The sequence below is a fragment of the Vidua chalybeata genome, chromosome 2 (genome assembly GCF_026979565.1).
Source record: "Vidua chalybeata isolate OUT-0048 chromosome 2, bVidCha1 merged haplotype, whole genome shotgun sequence".
Classification (NCBI taxonomy): Eukaryota; Metazoa; Chordata; class Aves; order Passeriformes; family Viduidae; genus Vidua; species Vidua chalybeata.
In genome coordinates this window covers 103444124-103469382 of record NC_071531.1, presented here as the reverse complement: position 1 = coordinate 103469382, position 25259 = coordinate 103444124, and the positions used below count along the sequence as shown (strand labels likewise).

The window sequence follows — 25259 nt, the reverse complement described above, 5'->3', positions numbered from 1 at the left end:
CTCTTAGAAATTTAATGTTTATGTTTCTTTTCTACTTGCAACACTAAAATTTTTGTAGCATTTCTTTTCTAGTCGAATTTACAAGTGAGATCTGAATGTCATGATTTTCTGTGGTTACAAATGGTTGATAGAGAGGAGAATGAAAGAATTCAAGTCCTACTGTAAACAAACTTGTTGTTTTTTCTTTTTTTAAATTATTTTTCCCTAATGTGCTACTTAGATTTACTTTTTACTTTCTGAGAAGTTCCATAAACTAAATAGTCATCCTGATCCCACTGAAATTAATGAAAGAGAACTATTTACACAGTTATATGGGACTGAGTTTTGCCACTCTGCTTAAAGTATGAAATAAGAGAGACTTATCAGCATGTCTTCATTTTGCTTTTCCTCTTGTATCTTTACACTTTAGGTCCAACCTATATACATAGAAGCATAAAAAGAAAAACAGATTTTTTCCTTGAAAAAGGATGAGCAAAATAAAATTTTACTTTTAAAAAGAGAAAATAATATTTCATTTCATTGTCATTGCAGTATCTCTTGGAAGACTGAAGCACTTAAGTAATGCACTGAACCAGGTCACAGTCCTGTAGTTCTTATTGGTGAACAGTGAAGAGCCTGCTACTTCTAGCAAAGAATTATCTCATGTTCCCAACTGTTTTCAAGGTCCAGACATTAGAATGCGCTGCAAAATAGCTAAAATGCATTAAAAGCTTTCTAAGTAGCGCTGTGGGTTCTTTTTTATTGGAGATGGATAAATTCCTGTTGCACAGCAGAAGGGTTTTGTGTGCTGAGTAATGGCCCATGCAATTTCAGATAGAAAAGAAGTGATCTGTGAAATACTATGAAACACATCATTAAGAAGTGTGAAAAGTACATAAAAACACACAATTACTTATCATTGATAATTCTGGTACATGATTTTATATTATTTTGATATATTCAAGATTAAGAAGTAAAAAGGCTTTTGAAATATTTGGTAGAAAGCCACAACAGTTGGTTTTCAAGAGTGGGTGAGAAAAATCTGGTGGAGCGCAATGGCACACTAAAAACAAATTCATTGGGGTTGCCTGTTTCATCTTTTCACTAGTAAAGAGTAAAGATAAAAAGGGTAACTGAGACACTTTGTCATTTCACAGGATGTTCTTGCTAGCTGACCTCTATTTTGTGAATCTCTAATCTTTTCCCTTTCCTCTCACTTTCTGTGGCATTCATTCTTCTCCACATATTGACTTCCATCAAGTCTGCTTGGATTGTTTTTATTTGTATATTTAATAGAATCCTAGAATGGATTGGAGGGACCTTAAAGACCATCTAGTTTCAAACCCCTGCCATGGACACGGACACCTGCTACCCCCAGTTGCTCAGACCTCCATCCAATCTGGCCTTGAACACTTTATATTTGCTTGTTAATTAATAGAAGAAGATATATAAACAGATATGTTAAATATCGGCCTGTGAGTTGTTCTGTCTCAAATATTATTGCTATTTTTTCAGTTGGGTTGAGGATATTTGCGAACTGTTATGATTTTATAACAGTTATAAAATGTTATTATTTTATTATTATTAATGTTATAAATGTTATTTTTTATAATAACTTAATCCCATCAAGAACAAAAAGCATTTGTCACTATTAAAACAAAATTAAATTCTTGGAAATAGATTGCATCCATCGGGTGCACATTGCATTGCTGCGTCCATTGCATCACATTTACCCTTTGGAAGCTGGTGATATTCCTGCCTGAGAAGTAAGCTGGAGCTCAGTAAAAGGAATTAAATATGCATAATCAAGATTCCTGCATACCGATCCCTCTTTTAGAAACACTGTCTAACATCAGTACATAGTTTTATGTCTCATGTGTGTATTGTCTTATACATGTGTAGCTTCAGTCATCTTAGAATGTTCTGTAAGAAAATTGAAGAACTGCTGAAAAAGACTTCCAAAAATTCATGCTATTTAAAAAAAAAATTATAAATGTCCTAATAATATTTAAAATCTTATATTTAAGAAAAGTAAAGAAATACTACTAACAATGATTCACATGGTAACTTGATCCCTAATTGTAACCCTAAATTCCCAAACTAGCAAAGGATCCTGCATTTTAAATTCCTCCAGGAACACCAAAAATATTTTAATTTTCATTCATTCAGGATATAATGTTTTATTTTTCAGTTCCTCCTGCAATCATTCTGCTACAGAAATCCTTCAATGCCACTGCAGATCGAGGAGAGGCAATAACTTTGTTCTGCAGAGCCACTGGGTCGCCTCCACCTGAGATCAGTTGGTACAGGTGAGTTCAGTCGAGGTCTCCACATCAGAGTACATTGTTTTAATATGTCCTCATTTTCTATCACAGTCCATTAAGCTGTGCAACCTTAATTTCTCTACTGAATTTTAAGAGAATTTTCTGTCCATTTCTATTCTAACTGCTAAGGCTGGATTAAGCATTAACGTGTGAGCAGGCTCACACAAATTCAATTGCACTCAGGTTGCCAGCAAGTGAGGTAAATGTAAAAAGTAACAAAAATACCATATTGTCATTATTTCTTCATGTGTGAGTAGAAAAGAAATAAGTCCATATCTCAAAAACAGTACAACAACAACTTCTGCACATAAATGCACAGATATGCATTTATGCAATAAAGGTCAGCAATACTAATAAAAAAAGGTAACACTTTCCGCATTTGCAAAAATAGATTTTAACCTTAACTCTATTTAAATGAGATTCAGAAAGAGATACAAATTTAGATACTTGTCGGACCCAGGAATGTGTCATTGAATATGTTTCAGTGTAACTTCATATAATTTTATAAATATAAAGTACTTTGAAAATGGAATTGCTTTTAAATCTCATGTGTATTTTTTTCATTATATCAGTGACATGAGCATAGTATAGTTATGTCATTTGGGAACACTTACCATATAACATTTGTAAAAATTTAAATATCTATTTACTCTGTGTTCTTTCAATTTCAACAAAGATATGTATCATTCCTGGAATGTAAAGTATCTCAATACTTCCTACTAGTGCACATTTCTATTTTAGACCTGAATAATTTGCATCTACTTATATTATTTCAAGTGGATTAAAAGGTCATCCCATTTTCAAAAAGGGCATAGAAGCAATTTCCATCAATTCTTCACCTCCTTTGGAACATTTGAACAATGTTAGATTAAGTTTCTCTCCCTTGACTGATATCTTAATCTTGTTATGCCATAGGTCAGTTGTGAAGTTGAATTTCTCTCTCATGCAATTTGAATCCCGGGAGATCTAAATAAATAGAATGCAAAGTTAATTCCTTAATGTGGTTTAGAATTCAGAATTTAGTAAAGAGGAGGAAAAAGAAACCCAAAATATATATATAGCCCAAATCAAAGAACTGATATTAAATTCAATATTATTTTTATTTGATGTCTTTGTAGTACTTTTTTAAATGTTTGTCCTTTCTGACCAAAATTCATAAGACTTGCCTGAAATCTGCTATCCTAAATGGTTTTGGTGTATGACAACAAGCATCATGGTATATATTAAGGAAGATTACATAAATTTTCACCATTTGTGGATATTTCCATTAACAGCTGTGGGATGTTTATAATTACCATAGTATGCACACAGGCCAAGTGTCTTGGAGAGACACTTATTTCTGTGTACACTGATCAGAGCCCACTGAAAGCTTTCCCTGTGGTTGGACAGCCCTTGAGGAGCTAAATTTTTAAACCATTCATTAAATATCTGTTGTAAAGATTTTCCAGAACCTTTTCAGGCTTGTGGACTGGATATTGAATCAGACATGCAAACTTCTATTCCTCTTTCAGGAACTATTTCATAATGAGGAATATTGGCTAATGTGCCTCCCTTCCCTTTTGATGTTTTTTTTTCCCCTTTTGATTCTCTTTTAATTTAATCTGATTATGGTGTAAATTCTTGTCAGTAAAAAGTATTCTTGTTTCTTTTATTTGCTGATGCTGAGATTTTGTAAAATGATACATCAAAAAGAACATCTATCCTTGTGACAAGTTATTATTATAGATATGCAAGAAGGGGCAAAAAATGGGGGAAGAAAATTCCTCCTATTTTCAGGGAAAGCAAACAATACTAAATGATAGTCCAGTCTTAAATTTCTGCATCAAATTTTTGGAATATCTGTCCTGAAATTTTCAGGACTATTTTCACTCATTTAGTTAATTAAAAGGATTCATAATCAGCTGATCTCTTCTCCTGTCCTTGGTCTTAACTAAAAAGTATGTCAAGATAAAGACCTTGGTTTTCTACAATAGTTGAGAGATGGGTTTTTTAAGAAATTAGACTGAGCATAGGAAAACCTGGTCAACATAACTGTTCTTGATTTTGAGAAAAATCTAGAAAGCATTGTCAATGATTGTTAGGGAAATTTATCTAAACTAATTTATCTAATATTAGTATGCTTGTCATCCATTAAGAACCTAATTGAATATGTTTATCAGAATTAATAGCAAATTATTCCCTATTTTGTCCTGTTTAGTGTGTTTTTGATGTTGAAAGTAAGTTGGTACTAACCTCAGTTTTATTGTGTTTCTATTTTAATAAACAAGTGGAATTATGTCTTGAATTTGATAAAGTTTTAGTAGTGATTTTGTAAGGATTATAATTATTGGTTACAGCAAATTCAGGGAATTGTGTTCAGTTTTAACACAACCTCACCTTTTATCTATGTGAGTTCTGTAATTTTATTTAATTTGTCTCAGGTTAAACATTTTTAAAATGGGCAGGTGTATTAAAGTGATTTAATGGAAGCCTGTTTTCTGAATTCTCTGAATAGCTAGGTATAGATAATGGTCTAAGAGAGATGGTGTTAGATATTCTAAGAGAAAATAATCATAGCATTTACTGATGTCTCATTACAAAACATTCTGAAGTATATTCAGTGTCCTAGAGAGCTTTTTACTGATAAAAAGGGTGGTAAATGATCTTTTACTTCATTCTGCTGCAGGATTTTGACTTCATGGTGTAAAAAGTATATCTATGCCTGTTAAGGTGGTCCATCAATACTGAGGAGTTATGTTACACACATTTCCATGTTCTTCTGTCTTTGTTGCCTTTTAAAGTGGGCTCTCACACCAGTTATTCACTCATTCATTCTAATGAAGTTTCTTTATTAAGGCATGCAGAATCTGGATCTGTTAAAAGGTAGTGTTACAGTCCACTGCTATTTTAGTCAACTAAAAAGTAAATTATCTCAATTTTTACTACCCTTGTTTCCTTTTTGGTTTCCAATGAACTGGTTTTAACAGATCAACTTCAGATAGGCCATGAAAAATATCTGTATTTTTTAAAACAGATGACACTACTATTGAAGGGACTCATATCTCTGTGTGTTGACTGTAAGCGAGATGCTGGACAAAACAACAGTCTCAAGCTTTTAGTTCTTTAAGACACTAGCTAATGTGGTGAAGTTTGAACTATTTACACTGACCATTTTTATTTCCAGGTGCTGATGATATTTAGATTTTATCAATTTAAAATGGATGCATCTGAACTAATATCAATTTTTCTCCAAAAATCCTTTAGTGCACTTATAAAAATTAGTCATTTTGAAATACCTTGTCAAGAAGAAAGGTCATAAAAGTTTAGTTGCTATTCTATTTCATATATGTGTATATTTTGTTGATACTTCATGGACTAAGAGAATCTAATTAATTCTCCATTGAACTGGTATCTCTGTTGAAGCTGATGTTACATTAATGTAAAGCATAACCTTCGGAGAAGGCAATACACTAATGGAATTAAATTAGCCAGGACTGAAAGATAACGATCCTAACGTAACTACAGGTCATGAACTGGAAATCTTTACTCATGTGAATAGTCCTACTGAAAACATTGTTTATAGCTGTGGAGATAATTTATACTGCTAAAGTTTAGCTGAATCAATTTCCTGGTCTTTGCTGACAGGACTTAGAATTATCTTACAAAAGAAATAATCCACTTTAAGTATATTATTCATGTTTTCCTGTTATCCAATATCAGCATCAATATGAATCTCTCTGTTCACTAGAGGGTCCAGGGAAATACTCATAATCTCATTCTTGCTGAGAAAGAGATTATAGATATCATAGATATCTATAGCAGTTCCAGGTGAAAACAGGTACCTGGAAATTAGTTCTAACCTTGAATACATCCTTTTGTCTCCTAAAAGAAATCACTAGGGGGTTTGTGGTTGTTTGGGATTTTTGTTTGTTTCTTTGTTTGTAGTTGTGTGGTGGCTTTTCTGTTTGTTCTGTTTTTAGTTAGGCTTGGTCTTCTGTGAGATCATCTACTATGGAAAATTAGGCCTTTCCTGTTCTGTATAACAGTTTCCGTGATTTTCTTTGGAAAATGAACAAGTCTCATTATAATGTCTTGAAGTTGGTAACTAAGTGGATTAGAATTATTTACAAAAAAAGTGTTAGTACTAAGTGCAAACTATATAATTATCAGGGTACTCCTACTAACAGTTTTAATTCTCCCAAGAAAAAAGCAGTATCCACTTTTCGAGAAAATATTATTTAGGAAAATACAAAATATATGTATGTATGTATGTAGTTATCATTATATGAGAATAAAATGGAAATAATTTTTGTTCAAATCTTGAAAAAAATTTAATGTCCTAAACTAGGAATATTGAATAGAATAGAATGTCTGAGTAATGCCCTCTTGAAAAAACAGCTGTGTGTAGGCCAAGGTGCTCAAATGGACAGGTCAAGCCTCAATCAGCCCTCAGAATTGCTTGCAGATTTTATTATTTCTGTACCATCTGGTCACAACTCATTCTAACATCTGGAGACATGCCTGCTTGCTAAGTTGTGGCTAGCCAACAACAACTGAGAGGAAATAATTTGGATGGGTTCTTGATGTGCCAATAGGCTCTACGTGAATGCAATTTAAATTTTTTTATAAGTTGCTACATTGTTGCTACAATGTGAACTGCAGCAGTTATACTTGAAAAATATGATTTTAATATTTTCTCACATACACTATATAACCAAATTCCTTATGCCCTTCCTTGAGTGTGAGCCATATGTAAGAATCCTAGTCACAACCATTTTTCTAACATTAGGTCAATACTGAACATTTAAGAATAAAGGTGTTATAGTATTTTTAATGCATTTATAGTTAATATCTATATTTTAACTTGACAATTAAATTGTGATTTTTGAGGCTGGTGTAATAGCAGTCTCTTCCATCAAAAATTATTTTCAGCATATTAATGCTCCTATAGCTCATTGTTACTGGAACCTTAGTGGCTGATTTATACTTTGGGTTTTTTTTTTAGGAATGGTAAACTTATTGAAGAAAATGAAAAATATGTCCTGAGAGGAAGCAATACACAACTAACAATAAGAGATATAAAAAATATTGATGCAGGTCCTTATATCTGTAACGCTAAAAACAAAGCAGGAAATGACAAAAAACAAACAGTCCTTCAAGTTTTTGGTAAGTACTGCATAATATGGTCCATCTTTCCTTTTAAAATGTAAACTGTAAGGAAATAAGTGTTAATTCACAAATTTCTGCCAGGTGCCTACTGATGCAGCAAAGTATGATTTTACAACTTCTTTCCTCCCTGTTGGCTACTTAAACCTTTACATCTGAATTTCATTTTGAAAAAGTTATCTTCAGCATTTGCTTTTCTGCTATTCACATATACAGTGGAGTGTTAAATAGTTAATTCACTCTGGTTTCAATTTAGAAGTTGACTGCATGAAAGAAAACCAAGAGGAGAATGGGGGAAATTCTGAAAGGGGGAAAAGCAGGTTATCTTGACTTCTAAGCAGTGAGGGTTTTTAGTAAGGCAATGCCATGCAGAGATCTTCCTAATATTTTTTTTCAATTTATCTTTCTTGACATCTATTTTTTAAGTGTACAATTGCAGATATAGTCACAAAAATGCTGTGTGTGCTGAGCTTCAAAGGATAGAAGTAATAACCTCAAAACCCTTATTTCTCTTTCTACGTTCAACCACCCCAACTGTGCTAATGACTCCCTCCTTTACATAGAACTGATAATTTATTTGAAGTTTTGTTGCAATATAACCTAGTGAGAGTAGGTATTTGTGAGAATGTAGAAAACATCCCTCAGAATCACTGTGCAAAAAAAGGCTGTAACTTACTTATGAAAAACCTACAAAAATGAAAGTGTTGGGGTTTTTTACATTAAATATAGCTTGTATTATAGAGAAAGTTAATTTCTATTTGAACAGCTAAATGCCATACTTAGGACAGAGGAAATTAATTCCTAGTTAAAAATCAAATATTTAGTGTTTAACATTAATTCCTAGCTAAAGCTAGTAATAATTTATGAAAGAGTTCTAACAGGAGAGAATAATCTGATAAATGGCATTGAGGAAGGTAGATGTTGGGTTGTATAATGCTGGCATTTGGGGTCTGGGAGCCTGAGGCTGAAGCCATGGTGTCAGGTGAACATGGCTGTGCTCACATCTATCCCACTGTCTCCTCTTGGAGAAACTCCTTATGCTGTGTTGTCTCCAGCTCCGTACTCCAGGATTGCCTAACCATTGGGCTGTTGTTCTGAGGTACTTGAGAGTTATTCTCAATTTCTTTTCAAAGGAAAGAAAATGAAATAAAATCTTAAATTTTATCCCCACCTCAAGAAGTACAGCATCTTGGTTTGGAAAACTAAAATATTTCATTCAACTTTATTTCCAAACTTAAAAAAAAAAAATCAATGGAAGGAATAGAAATTACTTTTTAATTTTAATATTAATTTAGGGAAATTTTAGTAAGAAATAACTGTGTGTGTTATACAAGTAATTTTAAGTGTGCCTGAAATTTATTTGGTTTATTTCCTTCCCTAGAGCAAGGAAAATTTTTAATGAAAGGGATAGGGAAAAGGAGACACCAGACTAAGAGTGAGGATTTCCCACATATATTTTTTCATCTTTTAGCAACCACTTTTCTGGGGACTCCATGGAAAGCAACTCCACTCTTTTAATGGATACAATGAGTTGGTTAAATCCATTATGAACCTACACATCCTTAATGTTTTCATGATATCCTAAGCTCCTAAATTTCTTAGGTATTTTCTTTCTTGCATGGAAAATCATTTCTTATGTTTAAGTTTCCACAGAACTCTCTAGGGTGTCTCCCACATCTCTATCCTAAGAGGTTATAGCTAATTTGTAATGGAGCAGGATTTTAATGTCTCCTACAGTAAACTTCACTTGTCTCTTTCACATAGATTATACACAGTCATATATACAGCCAACAACTACTTATCTTTTTTCCATTAAATGTGTTAAAAAAAAGCGTCAATCTGAAAATGGCAAGGCAGATGGCTGGTTATTATAGCTAAATAGTACACAAACAACTTGTTTATGTTAAATTGACCTATTAAATTGCATTTTTCTCTTCCACTTCATTAGCTTATTTGTCTCACATGTCTGCTATCTTTAATTTTAATTTACAATGCAAACTCCTTAGGGCAATGACTAGTGTTTCTACAACATGGCTCTGGCAGTGTTAAAACTCATAATAACAGTAATATAACCATAATGCAATAAATATAATAGTAACATTATAGAATTCACTACTTAAATTTTCTAGAACACAGGACTTCTGAATAGACATGTTGATTTCAATGTCATGTAATAGCCACATATTCGGTTTTCATGCATGACCTAGAATATTTTGTTAAACTTTGAGTTATTTTCAATATCAATGCTAAAAACCCTTTTTTATTCTGATATAAAATGCTTACTCTGACAGTTTTTCTGCAGCTCTGATATATGTGTGGAAACCTATAGGCATATACCCTGCCTTCTCCAGTTCATCTGTATCACTACTTTGTTCTAAAAAGAGAGAAAAATCTGTTTCTCTCAGTCTTTGTTGATATGACTTGATTATCTCTGTCTGGCTTCCTCTTATCTGCTATAGCTTTTTTTCTGTATCGTTAGCAATTGCTACCTAAAATATCTTATCTATTAATGCTTAGAACTTGTGCTAAGGTTTTTAATTCAAATTCATTTATGTTTACAAACTGTTTACTGAACAGTTTGAAACCATAGGTATTCATCCTTGAATTCTTTAAAAATATCCTCTGTATCTCGATTTGGTAGCTATCACTTTCACTCATGCTGTTCTACTTTATTTTTTCCTTTTTTCTTTTCACTAGTAACTAGCCATATTTATAAATTTGTGTGTTTAGATACATCTAAATTACCATTTTTAATTATGAAATACCACATTGTTACATCTATGGAGAGCTCAAAAAAAATTCCAAAAATAATATAATAACAAGCAGTTGATTTAAGAACAGTCAATAAATTCAATACATTGAAGCATCCTACATTTTCTTACTTTTTCCAAAGTAAACATTAATTTCTTCATCATTCCTTCTCCAAGGTGATGACAGTAGTCTTCATTTATGTTAGAATAAAAAATATAATCAGACGAAATGAAACAAAATTTGCTTTAATTAAAGATATATTTGTGCTTAATATGAATAGTGTTTATATTCCTAGGATTTTAATTTTGTTTGCTCTAGTTGTTTATTTCTTATTCTTTATCACTCAAATACGTGGTTATACAATTTGATGATACTTAACGTTGAGGTTTTCAACAAATATTCTCTTTTCTGTACTTAGGCCACAGAAAGCTACATCTATATGTTTAATAATTTATTTTCCTGGAAAGAAAAAATATTCTTTCTTTAATCAATATCAATAAAAATAAAAACTTAAAGGGAGTTCTAGCATAAGTTAATTTGAAGTTCTCTATGATATAGGTGTTTTACCTACATAATCAGTGAGAGGGCAATCTGAGTAATACTTTTTGTAAAAGTATTTTATTGGCATTTCAGTAGGTTCTGATAAATGACTTCATGAAAATCAAATGAGGGGATACCTCAAAAACTTTACAAAAGCATTACAAAAGACACTTTGTACTTAATGCATAGTTTAAAAGCATACTATTTTTATTTTCTAAATGCCTTTTTAATTATAATCTGAATGTTGTTTACTGGAAAAGTTTTTTTTCCATTTTTTACTTTCAAAATGTAATTTTTATTTATTATTGAGAAACTATATGCTGTTATTAATATATTTTGTGTCATCTGCCAGATAGGAGGAAATATAATGGACCTCTCCTATCTCATCCCACTTGTGTTTGTTCCAAATGCCAAAATTCAAAACTTTTATGTTAATTTAGTCCTTCAAAATCCATTCATCTTGGAACCAAAAAGGTTGTCTTGTGCTTCTGAGATTGGGGTGATGAGTTGTCTAAATTTTTCCCTTATTTTCAGTCTTAATGCTGCATTCCTTTTTATAGTGCCTGGAGCATACCTTAATAATTTTCTTTTGGGCTTAGTAAGTAAATTTATATGTGTCTTAATATGCTTTTTGTGGTTTGTTTTGTTTGTCATGAGATGCTATTCTATACATACATGTAAGCTTTTCATATGAATTCACTGATACCTCTAGAAGGAGAATGCCATGGATCTGTGTATGGAGCTATCTGTGCCTGCTCCTCCCAGATATCATGAAGTTCACCAACTGTAGCTTCACAAAGTACAGCTCAACACTTACAGATGTAATGTTAGTGATGCCTTGTGAAGGCTGACCTGGAACAGAGACTAGGCGGAGTTAAATAATAAAGTAGGCATTTATTAAAAGGCCTCAATGGATACACCTTGGGCAGTACAAGAGCCAAGCCAGGGCTACACCCAAGATGAACCCAAAATGGTCACAAAATGGGCAACCAGTCATGAGGTCCCACACTTTTATAAGTTCTGGTCCATTAGCATATTGGAGTTGATTGTCCAATTATAACTTTAGATTATGAAGTTCCATCCTTCTTGTTTTCCTCTCTTCAGTCCACTGTTGTTTATGCTCTTGGGCCTGAGATTTGGATCATTTGTCCTTGGTCCCCAGCTAGAGAAGGAATTGTTTTGTCTACCTACTCTGTGAAGAGAGCTTACTATCCCCGAATAGGAAGCTCAGAACTACACATTAAAGCAGCACAGAATGTGAAAAATATAAAAGCTAAAACCTGAGGCATCATTAGAAGTTCATGCATTTTCTGCATTCCTTTTTCCGCCTCATTGCTTCCTCACTTTTTGGAATACTTATACTTTTTAAAATAAAAAATATCCAATCTGTAAAGACAGTGATGACAGTTGTCCCAGAAGACAAAGTCTTCTGAGTGTGAATGAGTAATAGCATTTTAACATGTTTCAATAATACCATCCAAAGAGAGAGACTCAGTTCATGGTGTGCAAAGTCAGGTCAGCATTTCACACTGGTATGTGTGCAAATCCTTATCATAAAAGGAATCAAATTTCAGAAAACTCTTTCTTAGATATTTCCATGCTGGGCTCTAGCTTGTTTGCTAAGCTCAAATTGTACCAGGAGTTTCCAGGAGGATGGGGTTGCAGTTTTGCCACCTGATTCAAATGTGTCTGTGCAGGAGGACAGCAGGAAGGGATGATTCCTCCTGGGATGTATTAATCAAGTGATTCATCAGGCAGCCATACAGACATACACCAGGCCTCTCACCAGTACAAGCAAGTTTGTATCAATATCAAACTGCTTAAAATAATTCTTTTGATGAAACTAGACTATCTCAAGCTTTATATATGTGTTGCTTTCCATGTCTGATGAAACTCTTTCTTAAAGGTATGGGTAGAAATCTGTGAATTCAATAAATTGTGTACCTTTTCCAAGAAACTGGTTGTAAGCAAAACCTTCAGACTGCTATCCATGTTCATCATAAGCTTTATGAGGAGGCTGTACAGACACAGCCATGAGACAAATCTAGAATAGTCCAATGAAGGATTCTGAGAGAAACTTGTTTACTAAGGAAGTGTTAGAAAACTAAAAACCTACTTTCTTGGCTCAGAAAACAAACTTTCCAATGAGTAAATCTTGTTTCTTTATTTAGCATCATCATTCTGTTCATATTTAATAATGTTTATCTAGTAATAATAGTTCCTTACCTTAAATAATTTTAATGAAGTTTAGCTCCTTTCTATATTCTATATTCTTTCATTTAAACCAGGTCATTTAGCTTACAAAAGTTTCAACTACATCAGAACATCTATATTTCAATATTTTTGTCTGAAGAAAGCAGCAAAACCCTGAAGGCTTCTTGAATTTGCATTCCAAGGCTCTGTATTTTTATTTGGTTCATATTTTCTAGCATACAAAAAGCAAATACCAACCCAGTTTGAAAATTACCTTATCAATTTAGAAAGAACAGTTAAAAAATTGGAGGCAGGAGGGTGGGGGAAATGACTGTTCCAGTATTTCTGTCAGTATTAGTTTTGGCATTTTCAAATAGTTTTATTTACATGTACACAAATGTATTTTAATATTTTCTAATGTTCAAAATGTCACTGAAAAGTATTCAAACAGTGTAAAAACTTCCAGTCAATAGTAAGTTATGACTTGTGACCTACAAAAATGAATTAATTAAATAATATCCCCCATATGAGCTCTCTTCTTCCAAGTAATAACTGTCAGCTAGATGTATTTGATGATTAATCAGTGCTTATTCCTTTAAATGTCAGGTACTCTTGTCTAAAATGTCAAGCTAAAACTTTTTCTCTTGTAGTGATCCATTTGAAAAAGGCCTTAAAGGAATTCAGAATAAGTCTAAGGTTAAGAATTATTTTTGTGTTTTGGAACATATATCATCTTAAGAAAATTACATTGTTTGTTGTGTTTTGATGGAAATAATTATAACTTTTGAGATTTCTTTGGCATGAAACACTATGTATGATCCTTCTAAAAAAAAAAAAAAAAAGTCTGCTATAGTTCTTTCCTTTTTTCCAGGGATGATGATACATCAAAGTAATGAAAGGATAGAGTAGTTTATTTTGTAGCCAGATGATATGGCTATAGAAATAGAGTGCTTGAGTACCAAGGTGAAATATTTCATGGGCATTTGAATGATCCTGAAAGTAAGAGTAATAATTAAAGTTATTTTGGAGTTTAACATAAACTCCAAAAGTTTGGAGTGGTGGGATTTTTAAGTCTTTCCACTGACATCCCTTTTTGTACCACAGAGGAGTTTTGTATTTTCTTGGCCAAATTTATATCCTGATGTAATGATTTGTTTGCTGCCTTCTACTGCATCCAGTAAATTTCCATCCAGTTGACATTTCAAGAATTCTTGATCATTCAGGGTGTTTTCTTTCATCACATGCTCTCATTCACCATAGATTATATATTAATGAAGCAGGATATTGGTTCAGTGCTTTCTTAGGTAAAATGCTACTTGTTTCTCATCTCTATGCAGTAAACACACAATAGTTTATTCATAATAGTCAATTATTCACAATAGTTTATTCATAATAGTCAAGGGTGAACAGACAGTAGAGAAGCAACAGAAGGAATATGGGAAAAGGAATGAGAAGTAAGACCAAGAATTGTGTGGAGGGAATGGATAAAAGGTAGGTGACGTGCCTATTGATAGCAAGTTTGAACCTGCTTTTATTATTCTTCTTGATGATGTTGAATGTACCATCTGTGAGACAATACTTATAACTGAGGAGTCATAAAATGAAGCAGGAGACTGGACATAAGGAAAACACCCCTCACCAGGACAGCCAGGCAGTGCAATAGGCTGCTGAGAGGTTGTCTACTCTCTGTTCATGACGTTTTTTGAAATAGTGCTCGACAAATCCCTGAGCAGTCTGACCTGAACAGGGTCTGTTGATGCTGTGTTGATGAGGGGGTTGGTCAAGAAGCTCTCCTGGTGCCCATTGCAACCAGAATGATTATCTTTCCCATTTTGATCTATGAACATAAGCCAATATTGCTGTTCTCCAGAGCACACACTTTAGTAACCCCATTAGAAGATAGATTATGTCTCTTTATTTTCTGTTTCATAAAGAATACACTATTGTAGTGCTTCCTCAAAAGTGAGAAACTGCTAATAAAATAAATTGTTTTCAACAAATGTACTTAAAGCCGGTGAAGTTAATCTTAAGAGCTGCCCAATTTTGATTTACTCATGTAAATTTTATTCACTGCTTTTGGGTGTAAACATATTGAATCATATTCTTATTACAGGATTGCATGTTGGGTTTTCCAGGGGGATGAGTGTCTTCTTCAATGTACAAGGGGAATAGGTTCAGAGAAACTTATTAAACATTATATATGAGGTAATATATAGGACAAAAAAAGATTTTAATGAAGATACTTGAATGTCATGAAAGAGAATAATATTATATGCACAGTACCAATACAGAATTCTTGTGTGATATTGTACAGATAAATCTCAATGTAAACGTATTCACATGTAACCAGAAATTGTACTGTAAGTATAAATAACCTGATAAGGTGCAATATAGATTGAAAGATGTAGCTGATATGTAATTGAGGCTATAAAGTGGAATAATTTGAAGAATTCAAACAGTATCTGGACTTTTTAAAATTTATCTTGCTAACAGTTTACTTGGTAAGTAAGGATGAACACCTTTGTATCAGAAGACTCTTCAATTCTCCATAGTGTTAATATCAGTGAAATATGTTTGTTGCTGGAGGATTTTGTTAAATTCTGTAATTCATGTAGGCCAGTGAAACATTGCTAAAGATCAAAGTCAAAGAATGGTAATAATTCCCTTTTTTTTTTCCTGAATAATATGCATTTGAAGACAAACACTGGTTATTATAGAATCAAAGAATTCCTGAGATAGGAAAGCACCTCTGGAGACCATCTAGTGCAGAGTCAGACAGAACAGATGTCTCAAGAGAAGTCTAGCTGGTCTTTGGTCATCTCCAGGGAGGGAGACTCCACAAGCTCCTGGGCAGCTTGTTCCTAAGGGGAAAAAAACATACAAATACAGCCACAAAGCCAGACCAGCCAGGACCCATCCCACTCCTCCCCACCAAGGGAGCAGGATGTCCAGCTCATGGGGCATACAGAAACGGTTGCTGTGCAACTTGAGGTCAGAAAATTGCTTTTATAGATAATAACATTAAAACTTTAGTTAATTAAAAAAAAAAAGTTGTTTGACAAAAAAAAGTGGTTTTAAAGATAGATTTTGATATGACATTCTTTGTGCAGGATCAGTAATGCAATTTGTATTTTTAACAGTGCAGCCTCAAATAATACAACTTAAAAATGAAACCACATTTGAGAATGGGAAAGCAACTCTCATCTGTGAAGCAGAAGGAGAACCTGTCCCAGAGATTACTTGGAAAAGGGCCATTGATGGAATGACTTTCTCTGAAGGTGACAAGGTAAATCTACCTCTAATATATAAAAGATCTAAATATGCATTGTCTACCTAATCTTCTTCTTGTAAGCAGAAAATTAATTTGGAGATAGATTAATTCTAGATTCCTCTGGAATTGGAAGGAATTGCTGTTTTCTAAGGCAGTAAGTGAGACATGGAGATTCTAAATTTTAAATTAAAAAGGAAAGAAGAAAAGAAAAAAGCAATCAAATGCTGAAAGGCAATTCATCTCCATAGCTTAAATTGTCATACATAATCCCTACTAATGGTTTCAATTCCATCTTGATCATTATGGCTACACATAGTCCTTCTCCAGAATATTTGGATTCTGTCCAGCAATCCTCAAAATATAGTGGACCTTAAAGATATTGTAAATTTAAAAATATGAATACTTTGTAGTTCTTTATTTCCCACTTCCCCTTTTCTCTTCCATTTTTTTCCTCTCACAGAAGACAAACTGAGCCTATTTTCCCATTTTGTCTCCCCATTTTAATATTTTATTACAAAAGTAAGTTGAGTAGAGAAAGATTGCAGTATGACAATGGAGAAAGTCAGTTAGTGTGGGAAAAGGAGGAATGGTGAAATTAGGTGGAAATTAGGTGCAATGGTGAAATGAAAAGGGAATGGTGCAATGCAATTCCTGACCATGCTTATAGCAAGCTGTGTTTCTTCAAAGTTCTTATTTTTCCCTTTTTAATAATTATTTAAGTATTTGAGCAAGTATTTTCTTCTTCATTTCCTGACATCGACTACAGAATTTCTCTGTAGTGGTTGAAGTAAGAGATACCATCTTTTTGGGTAACTAATTTATAATTTTTAAGCTAGGTAATTATGTAGTAAAATACTTTCTTCTTGCATATTCATAGCTGTTGCCTAAAAAACACACAAAGGCAAAAACATAGATAACAATCATGCCAAAAATGGAATTAGTTACATAGTATGTCACTTAGTTTATTGGGAATTGCTGTATGTTAAGGAATTATGTACTTTAATTTTTTGTGTTCTAAAGGAGTAGGTCTGATCTGGTCTGAACCTTTTCTGGAACTGAGGCAGTTTATGTGAGGCTCTGTCTACCATTTTCCTGTTCGTGATTTCCACTTTGGAGCAATATAGCAGTATTTATATATTATTTTTTCTAACAGTTTTGCATTAAGACAAAGTAGTTTCTCTCTTCTTTAAATATTTCAAGTTAAAGGTCATCTTTCTGACTTGCAAAAACTATGCTTTGTTCAAAGGTTACAAATGTTAGCCACTCACTTATGTTTGAAATGTTCCCAAAATAACTTTCGATAAAGGATATTGAAAATGAGATAAAATAGCAGAAAAAAGCTCAAAAATGTTGGTGCAGTTGAAACCTGAAGTTTATCCAGTGCTTGTATAAGACAGTCTTATATTCTTAATTCCAGCTGCAGGTGGTTTAACTGACGTGTTGCAGGAATATTCTCCGAAATGTGGTTCAACTCAGTAATAGTGACAACCAAAAGAAAATCTATATTCACTTCCTACTGAAGTGAATATAGATTGCAATGGTGTCAGGTGTGCTGACAGACTCTATGTGGAAGATAAAAAGAATGAGAATAAATACAGTTATGTGCTTTCCTTTGTTCTTGCCAAAGAAAGAACTCTGTGTATTGCTCATGGGAGAGTTTTTGCTGAATCTTGAATAAATGTTCTGAAATACTGAATATGTCCTTGACCTATAAAATATGCTGCTATATTTGCCCCATGGTCCTCCTGCTCTGAGTTGCCAAAAGCTTGGCTTGTGCTTTCCTACCAAATTAGGTGACTAGGGAACAAAACTGGCAGTGATTAAATTATTGAATAGTTGTTAAATAATACAGCAGTGTTTTGCACACAGAAAGAGAAGGAAAAGGTGAATTGAAGAAATAGAGGTAGAGCAACATAGAACATAGTCTTAAATTGAAAATATTACTTATATGTGATAACTTTTAAAATAATATCCCATCATGCAACAACATAAATTATGCATAAACATAAAAATAATTTTCTTTATTCAAGGGATTAATATTTTGAATTTTTGGGTCAGTTTTTTCTTTATATCAACTGCACCTTATTCATCATTTTTGCTGAAATAAGAGTATCTTTAGGGGATGATTTTTTCCACAGAAGATGGAAAAACTGTTCAAACAATAATATTAACACAATGATCATTAAAAGAATACATAAAATGCTGTTCTTATTTTTTTAATTTTACTTTTATTAACTTTAGTATGTAGCTTCTCAATCATATGGTTCTTATTTTACTAAAATGTAAACATGCCTCATGTGGATTAGGAAGACTGCTAAATGTGAGATCATTCTGAGCCTGCATGGACTCAAAATGTATTCTATCCAATGATAGATCTTATAACTGGTACATAGACTTTCCTGAGTTTTGAATTTATTGTGTCCAGAAGAATGGAAAATATGCACCAAAGTCATAGATCAAAGAAGTAGCCCAGCTGGGCTTAAGGAGGATAATATTAATGAGTATGAACTCTATAATTATCTCTTTGGAAAATGCAGCTTTGATAAAGGATTTTCAGTACCTCAGAAGTGTGTATTTGAAAGTTGAAGCCAAGTGAGTTCAAACCAGAAGCAAAGAAGCATTTTCCTCTGTCCTTTTATCATTTAGCTCTTAGAACAATCTACCACACAGTGTGTGGTCTCTATTTCATTAAGAATTTGAAATAAAGGGGTCTTTCCCTTTTCTCTGACTTCTCTTGAAAGTTAAATGAAAAGTTTTCCAGGAGGTCACATTAAATGACCTCTGTAATCCTTCTGTGGCTGTATAGCCCATAAATACATGGGGGGGGGGGGTGGGTAAGGTTGAATAAATGAATGGCAGTGCATGCTGGAAGGTGTTTGTCTCACCATTAAAGGTGTAAGAATGGAAATGGAGGCTTAGTCCAAGGCCACAGCTTCATCTGCTGTTTCAGTGTCAAGCTAAAGCTCTCAGCTTGATTCATGTACACTGCCTGTGTCCTTCCAGTCCCTGAGTCCCCAGCACTGCCTGTCCTTGCACTGATGTGCCAACCTGGCTGTGCCCCTTTCAGCTGGGATTTGAAATGGCACATTCCCACAGACCACCATGCATCCAGCAGGCCTGGCCCTTTTCCCAGTAAAAAGAGGAGGCAGGAGAAGGGTTTCTTTTTTTAGAACAGGAGGAAGGATAGTGATTGGATTCAATTTGGCATAATCAGTTATGAAATGGATTTTGGATATGCACATACATCTCTACACACATTCCTGAAGGACAGCACATCCTGATTGCTGATACAAAATTGTCACGGATTCCTGTGTGTACTGCAGAAGTGTGAGGACAGAGTTTAGTGCCCCACTTTCATAGTACCTAATTCTAGCAGAAATATGAATGCTGATCAACATTATTTGTAATTACCATTTCAAGCCCTGTTTTGGAATACAAATCACAATAACAGATGGGGCTTGATATGAGACAGTGGCTCCACTGTATGCAGCATGTGTCCAAAGAGGCATATGCTGCATACCCTGAGGAATTTATAATCTAAACACATAAAATGAATGAAAGAAGCCAATACAGAGAGGTCCCAGTTGCAACTTGTGTGTTGGATTTAGAGTAGGATTTTATACTCTATTTTTTACTGTACTATGTACTCTATTTCATGCAGATTTGCTGAATGTCTCTTAAATTCCTTATACTATTCTCCTTGTACCAACAAGGAAAACTCAACCTGTGATTTTTAATTTTATAATGAACTCTGCAGAAACAGTTTGGATTCTACTTTCTTCCATTGCAATAACCTGGTTCTCCCTGTGAAATTCCCTGTGACTTTGTTTCTAAATATTGCAGAGTTCAGACTAATAATTAATTTATTTTCCAAGTTTGAATTCATTTTGTATTTGCATGCAAATCATAAATATTTGTAGAGTGGAGCTTGAAGAGTTTTTCATAGTTTTCATGATGAAGCAATAGGCAAAGATAGTCTTTTTCTTTGAAAGGTCACATCTAATTTTTCCAAGCCCATTAACTTCACTTCATCTATTACAAATGTTAATAAAAAGAATCTGATTTTTTTTACTCCCTGTTTATGTTGGTTTTCCCTGCACAAAAAGAAGCAGTCTTACAGTGTCAGTGAAATATGTTGTCCTTCTTTTTGAAATGTGAGCCCTCTTAAATTCTTGCTTATCAAGGATCAGGTCTTTATTTGAAATGAATTACAGAAAACAGAGCTGTATCTAGGGTATTTTACTTGATTCCAGGAAATATCTTTTTTCTTTTCTGAGCTATCCAAATCCTGCTCTTCGTGAATAATTCTCCTTTGAATAGCTGGGAAATGTACAAGGCCAATCTCTTTGCTGTATTGGACAAAATTGTTATAACCTGTTTCACCTGCATATTATGGGAAAAGTTCCTACTTACAATATCATAAAATGTTTTCGTTGTTGCAATATTGACATAGGCCTGCAAACCAGAACAATTTAAGTAGCCAGCCACAGCTGTGTTTGATGATGCAGTTGAAATGCTCTGCAAACAATTCAATCAATCATCAAAATACTCTTCTATTTTGTTTTTAAGCCTCAAATGAATTTTAGTGGGCTTCACATATTAAGACGTAGAGAGCAAGAATATTGTGACTGGAAGAAGGTAAATAAATTAATTTGACCAAGAGGGTCACTTATATGTTAGATCTTACAGGATCTTCTCAAGACACATAAGAACTGTTGCAATTTCTATATTCTGCTTACATTGAGAGCAAGCACAATCAGTGGCAAAATCAGAAATGCAATGCTGGCAAAAATGTGTTTTATGCTATTAAAATGTCTGCAGTCTTCCTAACCCGAAAGACAATTTGAATACCTGTATATATTAGGAGAATTTAAGTCTTCAAAAGTTTTGACAAAGTCAGGATGAAAGCAAAGGCCTGTATTCAATTTTTCAATCCCTTGTTTGTTTGTTTGTTTTTTTACCTAGCTCTGTGTAAGAATTAGTTCTTGATGATTTATTAATGTCCTTAGTATGCTTATAAAAAATATATGTTTTCCTGTCACACTGTGCAATCTGTGCATGTGTATCTACTCAAAAAGTATTTTTTCTACTAATACCAGTTCCCAGTTCCCAAACACAGTGAAATTATGATACTTTAACAGGACAATGATGATGTATCAGTGAATGTCTTGCTAGTTAGGAGGCTGTGAAACATCATCTAAAGCATTATGCAAAAGTCTTATTTATATACATTGGGAAAAGTAAAGGCTCTTTGCACCACCCATTACTGACAGCTTATAAAATTCAGCAAACAATATTTCTTAGGACTGCATAAGTGGGAAATAGGTCTGAGTTTTGATTCATAGTCAAAAGAACTCCCATCTATGCATGGACTCAACCTATGTTATTAAAATTTCTAAGTGCTGCATAAATAATGTTATTAGCAATAAAATGATATTTTTTTGCCTTTCTATAAATTCCTGCTTGTGCAAATGAAGTTGTAACATTTGTGATAAAATTGCATGACTTAAGAAATCTTTACTGCAAGATGATAATCTAACATGCTTTAATATGTCCTATAGGTAGCCTATACATAACATTAAATTCCTCAGGGTTATATAACTTGGTTAAAGGGCTTTTTCTGACAGTTTTTACTCAGTCCTCCTTTCTCTTTTTCTTCCTCACACAGCAAATGATTACTTTCCTCCAGGTCCCAGTCTTCCCTCCCAATTACCTGCATACCAGAGAATTCTAGAGCTGTGACTAATATTTCAGCTGTCATTAATTTATCCACTTAGTCTCTTCAGTTAATGTGTTATTACAGATCTGTTTCTTCAATGATGTACTAATACATAACTTCTGATAATTTAATAATATATTCAGTTTCCTGATGTGTACAGCTGAGTCAGGAATCCTGCGAGCTGACTGAAAATAAGAAATAGACTGGCTTAAAGGTTTTGTTTCTCAAAGAGACTTTCCTCAGGAAAATAACATATGGGTTACAGTCTCTGCTTCCCAACTTATTTCAAACTCTAGGAGCACAACATTTTTCTGTAATAACAAATATCCAATTTAGCTGATATATCCAGCATAAGCTTTTATTTATATCCATATTTATCAATATAGACATGTAAATAGAGAAACTGAGAACTGTATTCAGGACATCAATTAAATAAAATTATTTGAAAACATATGCCCTTTAGTTATGTGTGGGTTACCTCACTTTCTCAATTTGCTTGCTACTGCACTAATTTCCTTTTGCTTCTTCAGTTGAAAAAAAAGCCCTCCAGAATTATCAGTGTTTGTGAGCAAAGAATTTGTGATCTGTGAGGTTAGGATCTGTCCTGCTGACAATTCCCTTCACCTTGTGACTCAAGCTGTGCCTCTTTCTGGCCCTCCATGACTTTCCTTCTCCTAAGGGAGCCTTGTTGCTTACCCTGCAGGTCTCTGTTGCAGCCCAGTTTCCAGACAGACTTCCTATCTGCTGTTAGCCATAATAAATTTAGTCAAATATACATCAACTTCACAGTATATTGGGAGGGACCTCAAGCTGCATACAGCTACTGAACAACCCAGAAACTCAAATTGTGATTTGTTTCAGGTTTGTCTTTTTTTTCCTTCCCTTTTCTTTCTTTTTCTACATACCCTCACTACATCAGTTATCCCTGCAACTAAAGCTAGACTGAGTTAAAGTTTGAATACGAATTCTGTGAAAATGAAATTAATGTATAGACTCATGAATTAAGCTCTGTTTGAAATTCTCGCAGTAGTAGTAATTTTAAAGGTTGTCATATATTACAGAAAAGTTTCATGGGCAGGAGGGATATACAACCTGTATATATCTAAGAATTTGTTATCAGTCCAAGTAATATCAGTTTAAACACAATAAACCAAGCAATTATTCTTAGTTCACTTATAATGACTTAAACATTTTAATTCAAATTATCTAAGTAATAAAGGGGGGAAAATAACACTATAGCAAAAATTGTTATACAAAATTGTCCTAGTTTTCCTTTCCTTGTTTTAATCACCCAGACACCACCACCAGAGGCAGGCTGACAGTGCTTGTTTTTCTTTAAAGAAAAAAAAAAAAAAAAAAAAAAAAAAAAAAAAAAAAGGTAAAAAAAGAGTAGAAAAGGATTGACAATTCATCACCTTGCCTTCGGTCAGCTTCAAGTTATTTTTGTCCATTTTTTAGTGCAGTAAGTTGACATGATTTGTCTTCATGTGTGCCCAGACACAGTTTTTTTTTTTTCTTTCCAAGTTTTCCCTATGTTTTCACTTTCTGGTCACTAAAATACACTAAACAACAACCTCCATTCCCAAGTTACAGTAATATTTGATTGTCTAACCTAAGATACAATTGTATAGTAAAATCATTATTTTTAGTGGCTGTTTTATGTGAGGTCTGTATTCAAAAGAACATTGTACTTAAAGGTCTTCTTCCTGAGAATTTTGCTGGCCTGAATCCATTTGAGTCACCTATTTTAATGGCATAATAGCAGTGTTGGAGTAGATTCAGATCAGCAAAATTCTTAGGAATAAAGCCATTAAATACTGTATTTATGAGTGAAATGGGATATCTAATTACAAAGTACATATGGAATTATTGGAGTTGTAGTATTTCTGTTATAAACACTCATTTGTGGTTACTGTTGTCATTTGTCATGGGCAACACTAAAGCTTGTTCTACTCTACAAGTTTATTTGATATGATGCTAATATTTTTGCTATTAAAAATCATCAACCATTTCTTTCTTGTGATTTGCATCATTAAGATTTGTGATTTACATCTAGGATTTTCATCTTTAGCAGAAATAATCTTGAATGGATGCTGATCATTTTTCTCAAATATTTTTCTTACATATTCATTGTTGAGCAAAAACCAATGAAGGAAAGAAGTTCAGTTTTTCATTTCATGTCGTAGTAAGTGTTTGGTGTCAGGATTTCATGTGTCATCTCTTTGCATAATGACTAAACTTTGAAAGAAATGCCAGCATGAATCAATGAAATATCAGTTCATAATTTCAAAAAGTTGTACGAAGCATTCAAGATCACATTTTTTCCTGAGACTGTACATGATGCTAACAACCTGCATAGAACCTGCTGCCATTTACAATCTGCATTCTATAAAAGTAAATAGTGTGTCTGCAGCTGAACAGAAAATCAAAGCAACAATATTTTTTTCTTCAACATTAGGTTTTCTTGTGACTTCCCTGGTGCTGCACTATAGATCTACAACCAATAGGTGCTTCAATAATTTTTTTTTGTGGAAAAACACATTCCTAGAAATTCAGGAATTTGCAGCATGCTGACATATATAATTAGCAAGCTGAAATTTTAAAATATCACAAGGTCTCCTATAGAAATCACTGAAGTCCAAGACACTACTGTAGCATTATTCTGATTCACTGGACATTAAGGCATATGCACATAGCAATACTCTGGAATTTTCTGCTGTCTCCAACAGGTGCATGGATAGAATACATTTACCTGAAGAGAATGGGGAATATTGTGAATATACCATCCATAATCCAGAAGGGAGCTTCCATCAGCTTCTACACGATGATGGCTGTTGTGACTAACAGCCCTTTCTCTCATCATCAAAGGTAGATTTTCAGACTAGGAATTGCTCGTCACATACATTTAATAGACTTCTGGAATTTTATCATCATTTAGTATCAGCATGTCAGGTTGCAGAAGCTCTTATTTTTCATGGTGCTTCAAGAAACATTTTCATGGGCAATTAAGATCTGCTTAAATCTCACATATAAGAAGCATCAGCCTGAAGTATATGACCTCAAGTTACCTCTCATGTGGATGCAAACACAACCTGAAATCAGCAAAATTCCTAAAAAATTGTTATTTGTGAAATTCCAAAGATGATTCTGTTAATCAATATTTGTTTTCTCCTTGAAAATTCAGTAATGTGTACTGGAAACATAACCAAGATAAAATAATGAGTTGGAAGAACTATGATTTTTTCAATCCTCCCCGGTGCTGATCTATGAGGATCTTCAACCGTGTACATCTGAAACAGATCCTTTGCTGAAAATTTAAAACACCTGCAGCTTTTAC

The 25259-nt window shown here is 33.5% G+C and overlaps 1 protein-coding gene across 1 annotated transcript in view; it reads left to right on the top strand.

Annotated features, from left to right (window-relative positions):
• NCAM2 (neural cell adhesion molecule 2) overlaps positions 1–25259 on the top strand; it is a 128629-nt gene that overhangs the window by 10309 nt on the left and 93061 nt on the right. The window contains exons 5-7 of the mRNA XM_053934797.1: positions 2171–2288; positions 7288–7448; positions 16073–16218. Of these exons, the coding sequence (XP_053790772.1) occupies positions 2171–2288; positions 7288–7448; positions 16073–16218 (425 nt within the window). The remainder of the gene's footprint in view (positions 1–2170; positions 2289–7287; positions 7449–16072; positions 16219–25259) is intronic.